Genomic DNA, 16944 nt, shown 5'->3' with positions numbered 1-16944 from the left:
TCTACTCAGGGGACACCTCACACTGTATGGTCTTATTTTCATCTCCATTCACAAATGCAGCTGAACATTGGCTGACCTGATCAGTACATGCCAATCCTTCCTATCACGCAGGCTCTAATGCAGCTTAGCTTAAAAATACAAATAAAATGGTCCTTTAATTCCATTTGTCATTACTGTATTCCCATTCGATAGCATTCTTCAGCGTTTTATTTTTGCACTGCAAAGTCTCTGTTTGCTGTTTATAAAGTTTTTGTCTGTCACTGAACCATTACCTTTCTGGAAACTGTGCTCTGCTCTATTGTTTTTTGTAATCAGGCTTCATCCTTGCACATTTGCCTGCAAATGTCTTTTTTTGTAGCTGATTGTTGCAGACAACACTGTATACAATATTACATACAGTGGGCTTAGTGCGAAGTCCCCTTGCTCTTGATAAGGTGGCTCACTTGTGTATTCTAATCTCTGCCTCTCATTCAATGGCTTTCCTTTGTATTCTTGTATTTGTCCCATCCCTGGAGGATTCTTGTGCAACCTGGGTTTGACTGGCTAAGTTGTATCGTACTGACGTGGTCAGGGAACTATTTTTTTTCTCGTCATAATTTTAGCACACCTTTGGAGAACATGTACGGCTCCTTTCTCATTTTTCTAAAGTTGTGTGCTTTCTTACTCTCCAAACTCCAGATAGTCCTCCCTCTTTCTTTTTCAAACCACTTGCTCTTTTTTGCTCCCTGACTGCCTCTCTTCTCTTTGTGTTCCCACCTACTATTCATGTTTCAATAGGACCTCCCACTGACTCGGTGTACTGCTGTGGTATAGTGTAGGGCTCTCAGTCCCCTCATCTGCCTATTCGTTTTCCCCTCTCCCATGCCTTTTACCTGTGAGCAGGTGTAATGTGGTGCCAATCTTGAAAGCACAGGAAATGTTATTTTCTATACAATCAATATGGCTGCCACATTCTTTCATCCATCTACACAGGAAGTGGCATCACCCCCCTCGGAATACCTACTTTAAGGTCGGCTGCAGTGCAGACCCGCAGTGATTGCACCCCTAGTGTGCCTTTGGTGCACCAAAGGCAAGCCCATCTGCACCATTACCAGCTGAACTATGCCCAGCACCAGGAACCCTTGCCCTCCCCCAACTCGCTGCAACCCTCCATGCCTGCCTCCACTCCCCATGCTGCTGTATCGCCGCCCACACAAAACTGAGGACGTTTTCTCCTGCGCTTCTTGCAAGTTTTCATGCACTTACCCACCCCCAACACTCATCACACCTGCACCAACAGCCTCCAATACCCCACTCTTTCACAATCCTGCAACCACCCACACAACACTCTCTACTCACATGCATGCTCATCAACACCCGCTCACTCACCAAACATGCCGCAGAGATCTGGGACATGCTGCACGAGAACACCCCTGAGCTACTTTTGCTCATGGAAACCTGGCTGAAACTCCGGATCAGCACCTGATACTACCACAGTCATCCTCTTCGGCACAAGATCACCAGGCAGGACAGATTTCACAAACCCAGATGCAGAATCACCATCATCCACACAAATACGACCAACTGCTCCACCTTCACGGACATGTCATCCTACAATTTTGAACACCTGTCGTTTAAGCTCCACATCACAGCCAACTTCATCCTAAAGGCCAAGACCCTTCTTTGAAGTCACCTCCACTTCAAAGGCACAACTGGGGCTCTGACCCTACCAAGACAGTACACGATTGGACCAGAGAAGAACCATGGCCGGAGTAAAGACTACTATGCTAAAAGGATTGCCACTCTGATTGGCTGCTGCTCTGGAAGAACTGCTTTTCTGTGCTGCCCTACTGCCTGCTGATCTCTGCCACGCTGAGGACAAGGAATGGACCCATTTCACTTGAACACAGAGTGATTCCAAGGGCTTGCTAACTTGCCCCCCCACCATCTCCGGGCCATTAAAGCTTTCCTTCAACCCTGTAACAGCACCTGGACTCTGCCATCTGTGAGTCCTTCCCTGCCATCTGAGTCCCATTTTACTCATAAAAATATAATCTATTTTTCTAACCATGTTTGGAGCATTTTTGTGCTGTTTTCATGGTGTGTGTGTGTGTTGCACAAATACTTTAAACATTGCCTCTTCAGATAAGCCTGACTGTTCTGTGTCAAGCTACGAGAGGGTGAGCACAGGTTATCTTTTAGTGATCTAGCTTAACCTGACTAGAGTAGTAGTTCCTGCTCGTACACAGTGCATGCTCCGACAACCAGAAACCCCATTTCTAATAACCAGGATTGCCGCTAACTCAATCGTTCATGTTACCAGGGTAGCTAAAATGAGTGTCACAATAAAATGAGGGCCACACAGTTGACCCACTACAGTGCTACTAAATGTCAAAAGCATGGGCTATAAAAAAACATGCACTGCATCTTATAATTAATGTGTTGGAGGTTTCAGTATTTCTTGTCAGAGTCACAATTTCAGCACAATGTTTCATTGTTTACAACCCCGCTCCTCATTTTTCATGAATATGAAACTTCTAAAATAATGGTTTAATGCACAATTATGTTGTGAAGAATACTGGGGTTTTTTCAGCGTTCCTGTTTTTAGGCACTCATCATATGAGAAGCCCAAGTGGTTTCTACACTATGAAAACCAATAAGTCACAGAATTGTATGACGTTTAATTACTTTGCCGTACTATAAAGAGACATACTTGTAACTATTACATTTAATGTAAAAATTGTGGAAAAAGGAGACACGCCGTTACAGAGAGTGACTGGGTGATGACATAGAAGACTCCGTGGGCCTGAACAGGCTGGAGTGGCGTGAAAGGAGGTCTGACAGAGGGCACTGCCTTTTTACACAAAGTGTATTTCGAGATCGCTATCTAGCCACTGGCTTACTCATTCATCTATCTATACTCTCATTGATCTATTCATCAATCAATCTTTAATCCATCCACGCAATCATTCACCCTCCATTCATCTAGCCGCTTATCATGCATCATCACCATCTATCTGTCAAACAGGTAGCCACTCCTAAAAGCCAATGCACCTGCATGCTTGTCGCTCATCCATCTATCATCGGGGCACCCACTCAATTGTTAGTAACTCCCTCACTCAGCAATAAGGTCACACGCTCTACTATCGAAAAATAAAAAAACTATTGCCATGGTCAGTGCTTACTTATAATTTGAGGAGATTCGGCGCTCTCCCAAACACCAGAGAGGTTTGAAGGCATGGGCAGAGAGGGGGTCTCCCACCTTTCAATGGACCCCCTGGCAAAACAAATTTTCTCTCCATTTGACCCATTTTGTCTATTTCTCTATCTAAACCTCTCTTAACCCAGGCCAAGACATATTTAAACTATTTTTGTGTGACCCTGTTAAAATATAACATGTAATTTAGAATTGTTTGGCTTCACGCATGCTCGCACTAGCGGAAAACGGTAAATATAATTCAGATGTCTTTTGCCATGATGCCCCCAAAATATGCTCGCGGGTGGCGGGGCGGGCGCAGGGCACAATTTTTAAAAACATTGGGGAAAAATAAACACTTAACTTGCCGCCAGGTCCCGCATCTCTGGTCCTGCTCTCCTCCGCCGGACTCCAGGAACAGGAAGTACAGCCAGGCTCCCCTGACCAATCACAACACTGGAATGCAGCGTTATGATTAGTAAGCACCCAGGCTCCCCTGACCAATCACAACGCTGCAATGCAGTGTTGTGATTGGTCTGAGCATCATGGTTCGACGCTCAGCGAGGGAATGGGGGCCTGGGCATGTTCTCCATTCAGGCTGTAATGCAGCCTCCATGGAGAACAGGGAAAACGAGCATGACTGTTTGGCCGGTCCCAGAGGGCCGGCAAAACAGTCAGGCGCACTTAGGAGTTGGAAAACCGCTCCTCCCTAGCCCTGCTCCAAGAGCAGAGCAGCCCCACCTGCAAAGCAGCACGGAAACATAAAATGATAACTCAAAGTTATTATAATTTTATGTTTCCTTTATTTGCACTGCTTAAAAGCAGTGGGGTGATGCTTCTCCGCCATAGCGTAGGAGCCGCCATTTTTCTTCGGGTCCCCAAAATTCTTAAAATGACACTGTCAAACACACCCAAAATATTCGAGAAGATCCCCGTTCCTTCCTGAACCGCTGTAGGAAAACGCTGTTTTCCATTGATAACCAGTTTATAAAAAGGTTTCTAATTTCTTTGCAAATATCAACAATAGCTACAATCCTCTTTCCCAAGGATTCTTCCGCTGTCCATGAACTGTCAATGCTGATGGCATCCTTTACCGTGTGCTTTAGCCCACTGCATGTTCCTTGTCAAGGACTCTGCAGAACACGCCGACTGCTGTATGGGGTCCGTCAGCGCTCTCTTCTCGGACAGACTGCTGCGGATCTCCAAGGCTTGCTTGCCTCTGGTGAGGTGGCACTTGCCCATGTCTGAGAAGAAAAATCAACAAGTAATCAGAAGAGTTAAAAAACACTATAGGAAACCTTCCATCCAATAACCAGGACTACTTTTATAGTGCTCACCCCAACCTAAATCGCCTCTAGGGACTTGAATAATATCTGGTTATAAACCAATTTAATAGTGCCCATTTAACGCACTGGGTGAAACTCGCGGGCCGAGTTGGACTTGAAGTGATCCAAATCAGTAGCTTGCAGTTGACTGTGTAGGAACAGGCCTGCCTGAGCTATCTTATTCTAGCCGTTTAAATGTGAAAAAAGAAGTGATCGTCCGTTTAAGAAGAAAAAAAAAGTAGTCCAACCTGTCCAGTAATTCTTGCATAAGGCACATAGAGATAGAAGAAAGTAAAATGAATAGAACAATACTTCTTTAATAATAAAATATTTATTTATTTAGAAGTTTTATAAAGTGCTACAGGTCATCTAAGCTACTTCAGAGAGCAGAAATACTTTCAGAAATTGGACAGGCAGTAATTAATTACTCCTCATTTGGAAAACCCTTGCAAACAGACCAGAAAGACCAAATTGAAGCGTTTAACATTTTCCAAGGCATTAGTCAGTTCTGTGTTACTCTACAGAGTAGAAATAACCTCTACCAAGAAGGTGAAAATGGTTGCACATTTACTACTAGGGGTGGGCGAAGGCGTTGTTTTACACAATTATGGGCCAGATGTAGGTAAATTCAATTTTGCGAGTCCTTAATAGCGATTTTTACCGAATCGCTATTAAGGACTCGCAAAATTGAATGTAGGTAGGAATCACAAAAATATTTGCGATTCCTTATTATTCCTTAATTGCTAATCACAAATTGAGATTCGCAATCAAGGCATCCCATCCCATTCATTCCTATAGGCCACGAGGCTCATAGGAATGAATAGGATTTGCGCCCGCAATTTGCGAGTTACCAAGAGGCACTCACAAATTGCGGACGCAATTTCAAGGGTCGCAAGGGTTTCAAAAGGACACCCTGTTGCACCCCTGAAATGTGCATGTGTGCACATGTGGGGCATGTATGTGCGCCACATGGCACTTTGTAAAAAGCCAAAAAGTGCTATTTGAAATGAAATCGCAAAATACCACCAACTTGTAGTTGGTGGTATTTTGCGATTCCTTAAGGCAAAATCGCTATTTGCGATGCCTACCAGCACAGCATTTAGGGAATCGCAAATTGGGATTCTCTAAATGCTTGTGCAAAATAAGGAATAGCAATTTTGCGATTCCTTATTTTGCGAGTAGGTTTAAACTTATCTACATTGCAAGCAGCCAAATAGTGATAGCAAACACTGAAATTCTGAGAATTTCAGTGTTTGCGCTCACTATTTGGCTTCCTACATCTGGCCCTATGTGTTTTGTGTCAAATACATTTCGCAATTATCTCCCGGTAAGCTGCAGCACTTTCCCTGGAGTAGTTCTGCAATTATTTTGTGAATTCCACATTTTCAAATACAAAAACACTTTTTCAAGCATTAATGAAGCTGATGTACTGATGTACAGGCGTCGTTTAATTCCACCTATTTTCTTTTTATTACATACATGGAAAATATGTTGTCACCTGGAAATAGAATTTCCATTACCACCAACATTTGGGGTTTTCCTATCTCATTGCCCATGCGTTTGTATTTTTATGTTCCATGTGCATAGTTACCAAGTATGCCGTGTCATGTGTGACACTCCAGCCCGTTCCTCCTTTCCAGTGATCAGAACTTTGCACTGTGGGGCTTGCATTGCATTTACCCTTAGAAGCTTAGATTTAACAAAAACCCTCATTATTCAAAATGATGCTGGCCAGAAACCTATGGCTGACTGACTGGGTCTCAGACACAGGGACTACAGACGTGCTCTCCCAATCATGCAACTCATTCTACACCACCATGTGCACCTGAATTATACATGATGCAATGCTCCAATAATCAATGCACACCTCATGCACATGATCCAATGCTAACCTCATGAACCTGTGAAGCACATCGACCAGTATTCTCAGGAGGTACAACACTCCCCCAAAAGTACACCCCCCAAAGGTGCATTACACACCGTTCTCTTGTACGCTACTCAATGCTCCTCATTGGCCCATCACCCAGTGCCTCCCTAATGCACTTCACCGTATGGCTTTACTGTAAATCAATCTGAGTTCCACTGATGCACATCAGTCTATGCCCCCTGTTGGACAGGCCATGTAGGATTATTGGTCTGCGTGCACTGATGCCTGTAGAACTGCTGGTTTTTGTGCACATGAGACTCTTGGCTTGCATTGGTTTGTGTGCATGCTCTGTTTGTGCGTTATGAGCCTCCATGTAAATGCACTGAACTAAAGCCAGATCTACGTGTTTTGTCAATGTTTGTTTCCATGAGGTTATGCCCAGGTGAGATATATAATCTTCTCTCAGCATCTCCCGTTGTTAGTTGTGTCTCTCGCTTTGAGGTCAGGATGCCAGACATACAAGATAGAAGCACTAACTTTTCTGTGCTAGGCCCAGCTCTAAGCACTAGATGTACAACTCACTGGAGACCTCAATTACTCAGAAACTGATATAATTCATAGTAAAGCCACACAGCTTACAAGTTACCTTCTGCAACCCCATCAAGCAGCACAGTGATCTTCTTGTCCTCCAACAAACGTTCCTTCAAAAACTTCATAAAAATTCCATTGGCTAATCCCGAATGCTGGATTTCAAACGCTTCAGCTCCTTGGCACCTGTGCAAGCAACAGACAATGATCCCAGGGGCATGAAAATCTGCATTTTACAGGCTGGTCAACGTTTATGATCATATGAGCAATAGTGGAGTACACCTACCCCAACATCAGGAGAAAAGACCGTGTAGGAGGATAGTCTGGGAGTCTGATAGGGTCAGTTCCCGCGACTCATGGGTCACAGTGGGGTGAATTCTGTGAACCCCGTCTCACAATGAACCCTCTGCAAACGCCCCACAGAAAAAACAGACAGACACGCCTTAAACACAACTTAATTACATGTTTGTAGTGTGCTCCTTGCTGAGCCAAGTACCAGAAATAGTTTAAAAAGTTTAGAATAATAACATTTTATGCTATAAGTAAATCCCAGATGTTTCAGGATACTTCTGCAACGCATTGAAAAGAGAAGACACGCTACCCCAAGTAGCCCAGTGGTAAAAGGGACGAATTAAGAGCCCAACCTCGTGGTACTTTCATGCAGTCCTTAAAAATACCAAACATGCTGCACCTTGCTCATAAGGTTTTATGACCGAACAATGCAAGCCTTTACATATGCCTAAACAATGCAATCTCAAAAACTACCCCGACATCAACCACCCGCCCAGAGTCCAAAAACTGCCCCCCGTCATGAAAACTGCCCTTTGCCCACAGCCATGAGCCCTAGAACCCTCCCCTCAGCCCTAAAAACTACCCCAATGCCACCCCCCGTGCTGAGCCCTAAAACCGCCCCCCAGCCTCTAAAAGTACCCCGACCCTGTCCTGAGCTCTAAAACCCCGGCGGCGTCCTGGTCTATCCTGTCCGGATCCTTCCTGTTCCTCTCCCCATGCATCCGTTTTGCAACTAGAACGCTGACTGCCTTAACAAAGCAAATACGAGGTTAAGGCATATGCGTCGTTATGGCAAGCGCTGTTCCGCTTGTGTTGTAACAGCATGCGTGGTTTAGCCCGTATTGTTAATGCTGTTTCCCAGCTCAAACATCATCTGTAAAGAAGACGTCATCCAAAGTTGAAAAATATCCCCCATCCACTTTTTACCCATTTATAATTTTAGGTTATGTATGACCTTCCCTAAATCATCTACCTCTGCTTTCAATAGCTCTGCAGGAGAATAACAACAATGGGGTGGAGGAGGGGGTGGGAAGTCATCTAGAACACGGTCTCACCTATCTCAGGTCAATACCCTGTAATACACCAGGGGCCGTATTATAGAAAGTGCCCCGTGGGTGAAACGGGTATGTGTGCCTGCTTTGTACGTCGTGGGGCACTTTGATATTACATAAGGGTCCGTAGACGCTTGTGTGACCCTTTTTGAAGTACAGATAGCACTGGAGCACAGGGAGAGCCAGCACTGTCTGAAGAAGGGGTTTCCTCATTTGCATAGGGTCATGGTGTTGGAACTGCACCCGCACCATATTATGGATGGGGGCACAAAGGCAAAAAAGCTGTCAGGAGGCACGCTGACAGGGTGCCACACAAAGGTGGTGCACTGTCAGTTTGCCCCCTGATGGCAGCCCTTTGAGGGGAGTCAAGGGGTCCTATGGACTCCCCTGATGGTGGGTGCAGTCACTCACTTCACCAGCCTGCAAGGGGATCTCTCTCCTCTCTTAAATTGCAGGCAGGTTGCCGCCTACTCAGTGAAACATGAAGCAGCTTTGCAGCAGCCCCTAGGGCAGCACGGGTTTGCAGCTGTCCTCAGAGCAACACATTCAAAAAATCGGGGTGCACTTTCCCTGTCTGTGCACGGTGCACCTGTTTGAAGGTGCACTGTGGCGCATACAAGGAAAGTGCGCCCTTGATTCAATAGAGCCCCAGGTGTCCTGCCACCCAGCACTATCACCTTGCTTTCACCACCCAAAATTAAGAAATGAGTACCTGGCATCCTGCCATCCTTCCACACTACCCTCAGCATAAGCCCACCTCTACCCTCCCATAGGTCAAAATAAGTACCTGATTTCTCGTCACTCATGCCTCACCCTCTGTATATACCCTCTCTGTGACCCAAAGGAGGAAAAACTATTTGTTGGAAAGTCCCACCAGAAGTGAAAATAGAAGGGGTGGAACAAAGAAAGGAAGTGGCAGGGCCTGTGGCTATAAAAGCCAAGTTTCTATCAGCAGAGATGAAGCCTGGCTACGCGGCAACACCGTTCCTCACCATAGGTTCCTCTTATTTCTAGGTGCAAGGCGCTACAGCTCACCAGCAATTAGAGAAGTACCAGGAGTAGGATGCCAAGAGCAGAAGCCCAGCTCCTGTGGGTTAAAGTGGAGTTGGATGCCATTCAAGCACAGGATTAAAGTGAACCTCAAGCTCAGAGGATGAGAGTTATGAACTGGGACTCCTTAGCAAGGCTCCAGTGACAATCCAAACAGTGAAGATGAACACTCTAAGGACTAGACTCATGACCAGGGGATATGCCATGAAGGGGGTTACATCTGTGCATGGAGATTAACAAACTTGTTTCTCATAACCGGTCTCCAGATCTGTCATTGACCTGTAGACAGCTACGCGGTCTGCTCTCACACACAGCAGAGAGCCGGTACTACACTGAAACGGGTCTGTTAGAGTGGCTGTTAGGGCGGCATTTTTTTCTCTGCCAGTGTTTTGCACAAGATACCCCTGGTTGGTAGGGAATATAGTGGTTGACGCAGGCAGCGTGCTGCTCTTGTTCTACCACCCCTCCTCAGGTCTGTAGTGACCCAAAAGAGGCAAAGGAATCACAGGGAAGTGAGCACTTCCACTAATAATGCAGCAACAGTGGAAATCAACTCCTATTTTTTGCTGTTGGCACGTCATAGCAGTGAATAACCACGTATAGATTCCAGTTACTCATACAAACGACTTAATGAAAACCATACATGGCAACAGTGTTTTGGGTGGTCCTCCATAAGTGAAATTTTAGAAAACAATGATATTGTATCAAGCAGTAATGAAAACAAACTCTACCCATGTGGTAAAACAATCCATATTATTTGTGTGCGTACCACCTACTAAACTCTGAAGGACGTGAGAGAAGCCAGGTAAAACATTTGCTGAAAATAGATCTCTGGTCTCATAGTCCCTTGGTTCCATCTTCCGTTGAAACAAGTAAAGCCTATGTGCACCTTTAGTGGTTATACAAGAACACGTATGCTCCACCAAAGGTTTGCAGGAATTAAAACACGGGCCCTCGCTAACGGACCTAGAGGAGTGTGATCTCGCACACAGAGGTGGCAACTGCCAGACCTGAAATCCTTGGTGTGGTTGCCCCCCCCTTAACCTTTTGCCTTCAGACCTCTTGTTTAGTCTGACTTCGTTTTTGCTGGCCTTAGGACTCTGCAGATTTTACCACTGCTAACCAGTGATAACGTGCTTATGCTCTCTCCCTAAAACACAGTAGATTGACTTGTATCCAATGTGCATATTTAATTTACCTATGAGTCCCTAGTAAGTTGCCATTGTTTGTGTCCTCGGCCTGTAAATTAAATGCTGCTAGTGGGCCTGCCCATTGAGTAGCCCTTTAAACACGTCTCAGGCCTGCCACTGCAGCCTGTGTGTGTGCAGATTTCAACTGCCTTGCCGACCTAGCAAAGTAAACCTTTTCAAAAAAGCTAGATCACCGAAGTGTACTAGGCTCAGTAACCAAGTAACCAAACAATATACAATAGAATAACAGTTAAAGCTAAGATTATAGTTGTTCAGAAGAATTTACTGCTTGTAAGTCAGTCATAATGTACAAATGTTACATCACACTTGTAAGCGAAAAAAGCTGACATTCTTAGCTTGAAGAGACATTCTTAATTGATAAACATACCCAATGAACTTTGGGTGAAAATACCCTTCATCAGGGGTAACTGTAAAGTCAAAAAATGAAGAGAATCAAATGATTGTGCATGAAGAGCATCCCAGGTTCAGTAAGAGACAAATTATTGAAAACAATGGGAATGCAACCATCCCAAACGTGGAAGCATATCAACCTGTTCAGGACATGCGAACATTATCTGTATACCCCAAACCCCGCAAAGAGACACAGCATAATTGCGGAGCTGTGAAGAGCATCACCCCGGATGCCATGGTGATAGGAACACACATACAAGTCACATCAATCACTTCACTGAGCCACAAGACAAAAAATATAAACTGCATATATCAGCAAGCACTCATGGTAATGAAAAGAAAACTCAAGACTAAACCGAAGTCAATCAAGACAGTGATAAATGTGCTGAAGTGAACCATGCATAAAACCAATCAATGAAAGGTGGAGAGTGATGGTTAAGACAGAATGCTCGTCGCATGCAATGTATACCTGCAGTAGACCATAAGCGGCATACTGTTACAATTGGACACCACTGGGATAATGGCTCGTGATGGTTGACTGCTAAGAACGTGCAGTGAGAGAGAGGAGTGTCCTAAAAATGATAAGTAAATAGGGCTATAGAATGTGGACCGATGAGTGACACTGACTCGATGATCGTTGGAGAAATGTGAAAATACCTTTGGTTCACCCCCTGACCGCCACCTGCCCAGCCGAACTTTGGGCACTGTTTCTCCCCTTCTCTCTGTCTCGCCCACCCTCCCCCTTCATTGTATTCATGCCGTTCTGCTTGCCTTGTTCTCCTTTCTATCCACCTGTCTGAATGATACTCATTGGTGCCTCCTTGAGAACTATAGGGGAGACCGGCCTCGGACTACCTCACTTGCCGTCACCTACCCATGCGGTCTTTGGGCTGCCCTTACCTCTGTCTCTTATTCCTTTCTCCACCTCATCCTCTCCCTCTCACTTCCCCTCTCCCCCTTCCCTCTCTACTGATCTCTCCTTCTCCCCCGTTAATGTGGCTCATATTTTTTTGATGTAACGTAAAATTGTTATTATTGTTGTAACTTTGCTGACCTCATGTAAAACGCTCTGATACCTACGGGTCTAGCCAGCGCTATATAAAACTCATTAGATAAATAAATAAATAAATAAATAGATAAGCAAGAACCAAAGTACGAACTCGATTCACAGACTTTGCAGACCATAACATTTAGTTGGACAACCCATCGTAGTGAACAAACACAATCATCTTGAGGCTTGACTATGGAAATGCTCTCTACTTGGGCCTCCCAGACTACTTGCTCAGCCATTTACATGTTGTGTAGAATGCGGCAGGTAGATTAATCCTTAACTTGGCTTCAAGAAAGTGTATGACTCCCCAGGTGAAGGCACTACACGGACTGCCTGAAAATGAGGATTCTTTTCAAGACTTTGGTTCTGGCACATAAAGCTCTCCATGGAAACGGAGCGGTTTATCTGAGGAGGAGGATTTGTACGTATGCCCCCCACAGAGAACTGTGATCCTGCCACAGCTTTTTAGCCAGGGATTCCTAACATTTGCCGGGCAAGAACGGGTGGAAAATCGTTCTCTTTGCTTGGCCCAAAGACATGGAATAAACTCCCTAGAGAACTCTGGTCTATTTCAGAGCTGCCTGTTTTTAGGAAAAGAATAAAAATTGGTTGATAAAGCAAAATGTGTAACATGATCACCTTTTTGGCAGACAGCAGGTTTCCTCACACGGCCCGCACCAGGACACTCCTTGGAGTATGCATGCTATATAAACAGCTTTTCATTCATTCATTCAAACATGCAACAACCAAACTAGGAGCTCGTGATTTACCTGTGAAATGCAAGAAAGCCAAACCCTTGTGCACTGACACAAAGCCATGGAGAGTAGGTGTGTCCTAAGGGGAATACTGGGAATGTAAGATGCTGTAAACCAGCATTGCTGATATGCCCAAATGCATGAAAACAGACAAAAGACTGTCTGAAAACTATACTGGCAACCCTGAAAATACAGTTAGTACATCTGATAAAAACCATTGTCTTGAAAAAGCAAACAATCGTCGCTTGTGTGAAAAATCAAAAGAAAAGAATGTGCAAAACAGTGAAAAAAGGAAAAACCAAAAGAAAAGTAAAAGTGAAAATCATACATCAAAAGACCGCTGAAACACAAGAAAGGTCATATGGAAAATCTGTACCATGGTAATCATATACTGACACAATGTTTCTTAACATCGAATTAACAATAACATAAATAATGACATATTGCATAAAGTATCGCAATATACACTTGATGAAAGGTAAATAAATCACAACAAGACTATTGACAGCATTCACAATAGCTCAACTGGATATCATGGCACAGCTGCAAGTCCAGATTGCACTCTGTGCCATGAGGCATATGAGAGAACATCTAGTGAGGTGCTGCATATGAAATATGGTACGCTAAATGACAGAATACCTTGGATATCACTAATGCATATGATAACTGACTTCATTCTACCAGTATGTCGAAAAGTGTATGTGATAATGAGTGCAAATTAAATTTAGATGTAGTAAACTGTCCTCAAAACAAGATTGTTGGAAAATAAATGGACCAGAGAATGGTTCCATATCAGGTACTAGAGTGGTAATAAACATGATGGGAAGAATCAGGCCTCACACCATAAACACAGGTCTACCGGAAACAAGCAATTTCTAATTCTTCATTCATTCCTGTTGGAATAAGACCGTTCAAAAGCTTGATCAAGCAGGTTTCACGTTGTGATAGGTGCTTTAGGGTATTGATCTCAGGGTTAGTCAAAATAGTTTCCAGCACAGTGAATCGCCAACTGAGCAATGTTGTGTTGGAGAGCCATCCAGTGTACCACAGGAGATAAGTTTCTGTTCTTGTTTCTCATCATACCAGTCTTCCGTTATTTGTGCCTTGATGCAGCTCTCTGTTTTGCCTACGTTTAATAAGCTGCAAGGGCACTTGACAGCATAAATCACTAGTTGAGTGTTACAATCCGCTGTGTGTTTCAATTGGATCAGTTTGCCGGTCTGTGGATGAGAAATGGTACAGCCCAAAATGACATTGCTACAATGTGTACAATTCTGGCTTTTCCTCATACCCTTGTGCAATATAGCATTCTTCTGTGTGGTGGACAATAACATTTCTTTCAAATTCTGTGGGCGTTCTAGGGGATATAAAGGGATATTGCAATCCTAGGTTCGTTTGGAGAAGTTACCAACATTGGTCAAAATTAATACATTTGAGGGCAGTTGATTGGGTGGATAACTGACACAAAACTCTCACGTCAAGACTTCACAGACCGTTTAATTTGTAACAAGCGGAGTCCAGCACCAGTGAGGCAGATCCATGCTTGAACTGCATTTTAAATGTGGAAAGTGTCTGTGTACGGGATTCAGTGTCAGATGCAATCTGATTCACATGTATAAATTGTGAAAAAGGCAGGTGTCACTTCAACAACGGTGGGTGAAAACTGCTAAATAATATCATGTTGTTCTGGTTTTTTTGAAGACTTTAGTGGAAATACCCCATGCTGTGAATTAGAGAAAAACATCCAGGTAGGTGATACTTGTCTTCTGGATTGAATGAGTAAACTGGATCCTGGGTTTTTGTTTTGATTAAGCTAAAAAGACTGGTGATCTCTGGAAACTTTCCAACTCAAGAATATGTATCTTAAATACGTGATTACGTTTGTTTGCCACATCTCAGAGCGGTAAATGAAGCTGGCCTCGAACTTTGACATGAAAATGCTGGCTTTACTGGGGGTCCAGAAAAGCCCATAGAAGTGCCATGTTTCTGTAGGTAGTAGGTGTCTTACCATGCACAGTAACTATGAAAGGACAGAAATGTAGCACATCCAACAGGAAGACTTTGTTGGCTCATAACTCATCTTGGTTGATCAATGCCCATTGTAGGAAGCCAGCTCTGTGTACACTATACCAAAACAAGCATTTGCAATGCAATAGGTCTCGCACTTGCGAGAGTTTGAGTTCTTGGCATTGTAAATGATAATGCCTTTTTTTATGTGTTTTAAAAGCCTGCAATGAGTGCATAAACACACACTTTGTAGTTATAGTAGAAGTTGCTTAAGAGAAGCAATGTGGTTAGAAACTGTCTGTTTTACTGGCGGCTGCGCATTTTGTAAGCAAGGACTATAAGTACAAAGTGCATATTTATATGTGATTGCAAGTTTTTATAAACATAAATAAAAGTTCTTGGTATTTAGAATGCCAATAGGTCAATGTCTCACAAATGCGAGACCTATTGCATTGGAAATGTTTTTTGTGTGTTGTAGGCATTAGGTATTTTGAGATTAACATATGCAGTACAATTGTTGGCTTTAATGCAGAATGGAGTGTGAAAGGCTGTAAGGATAGGGAAATAGGGAGCAATGTAGCGGCATAAAGCATAGACAGTAGCTGCGTCTAGCAACATTGGGTTTGATGAGCTTTAGAAAGGGCCGTGATGGAGGGAGAAAAGGAGAGAGCGTGCCGTGAACAGGAAAAGCAAACACCAGTGCGCAAGAGTACGTGAGACTAACATGAAGCCATTTCCTACGTGCAACCTGGTATCAAGTTTCCCCAGGAGTCAATAAACTAATATTGCCCACCTAAAAAATATATTTAAAAAAAAAAAACCACCACAACAAAATGGTAAATTACATTTTAATTGTATTTTCTGTGTTCAAAATATTTTATTGAATTTTTATTCAAATACAACTAATTATAGTTCACACTCGGGCCTGTGGCTTAATAGGTCTTCTATTCTGAAGGGCGTGTATGGGGTTTAAACCGGTGAGCGCGGCTGAGAGGGCGCCTCGTGTGATCGCCACACGGGCTGAGTGCAGACGGTATGTGTTGTGAGTGCGCTGCTGGTGGGGATGGTGCCGCTAGAGGAGGGGGAGGGGTGATTGCCGCCACAGCCTTTCACCGCCAGCCCTGTCTCCCGGCAGGAGAGGAGCTGCTGCTGCACAAGGGGCCCCGCCGCCGATGGTCATGTGACCTTTTAACGGAACCGGATGGGAGCGGAGCAGTAGCACCGGCAGTAGCCGCCGCCCGCAGTTAGCCGCGAGCACCGGAGCTACAGCAGTACGGAGACTGGAGGGGCGACACGGCGAACACCCTACGCCCCCCAGGTAAGAAGCGCACGATCCCTGGGGGTGAGGCGGCGGCACGTGCCGCGGCCCCGGTAACGAGACACCACCCCCCGCGGCCCCGGTAACGAGACACCACCCCCCCCCCCGATGCCTTGTCGTCCGGTGGTGGTATAGGGGCATCGCTACCTGGTGCGGGGAGCGTCCGAAACCTGTGGTAAGGGGAAGTGGGGGCTGTTGAGAGAATTTGCCCCCCCCCCCCCCCGACGCCTTGTCGTCCGGTGGTGGTATAGGGGCCTCGCTACCTGGTGCGGGGAGCGTCTGAAACCTGTGGTAAGGGGAAGTGGGGGCTGTTGAGAGATTTTGGGACAATATTTGAGATGAGGGGGGTCCTCAACTTTCACAGGGCCTCGGACCAGGCAGAAACCGGTTAATAGGTGTGTAATTGTTGACGGAGGGCGTGTAGTCTCGTGGTTGGAGTAGATAGGCATATCCGAAAGTGAAAATGCATGCTGGCTTGCGAGGGAAGGGGGACAGGAGATGTGCACGCCGCGTGGCTGTAGGCGCGTACACAAACTCAAATCCGCCAAAAGCCTGCGCGTGCACATCTCCTGTCCCCCTTCCGAGGCAAGTCAGCAACAATAGATCTCGCTTGCGACAGCAGCGCTTTGCGCTGCGTTCGCAGGCAAGACCTAAAAAAAGCATAAGACCACGCTTAACAGGGGCCAGTCTCCTGGGAGGGTTTGAAACATAAAAAGGCAGGACTAATTAAGCATGCTGACCAGCCAAAAGCATGCATTTATGAGGGGCACGAACAGGAACACATGAAAAAGATGTTCGGTGCTTCAAGCCACAGTTTATATTCAGGAATGTGGGATTCCTATAGCTGGAAACATTGTTTGGATT

At 44.8% G+C, this 16944-nt stretch overlaps 1 protein-coding gene across 4 annotated transcripts in view; it reads right to left on the bottom strand.

Moving 5' to 3' along the window:
* Window positions 1-16944, bottom strand: part of MALT1 (MALT1 paracaspase) — a 597152-nt gene that overhangs the window by 73453 nt on the left and 506755 nt on the right. For all 4 annotated transcript variants that reach the window (XM_085630418.1, XM_085630393.1, XM_085630403.1 and 1 more), the window contains 2 exons: window positions 7014-7141; window positions 4270-4419 (listed from right to left, as the gene is read on the bottom strand). In XM_085630418.1, coding sequence (XP_085486544.1) covers window positions 4270-4419; window positions 7014-7141 — 278 coding nt within the window. The remainder of the gene's footprint in view (window positions 1-4269; window positions 4420-7013; window positions 7142-16944) is intronic.

The sequence above is a fragment of the Triturus cristatus genome, chromosome 2_1, assembly GCF_964204655.1.
Source record: "Triturus cristatus chromosome 2_1, aTriCri1.1, whole genome shotgun sequence".
In the NCBI taxonomy this organism is placed as follows: domain Eukaryota; kingdom Metazoa; phylum Chordata; class Amphibia; order Caudata; family Salamandridae; genus Triturus; species Triturus cristatus.
The sequence above is the reverse complement of the archived record's forward strand: the minus strand, read 5'-3'. Positions and strand labels throughout refer to the sequence as shown.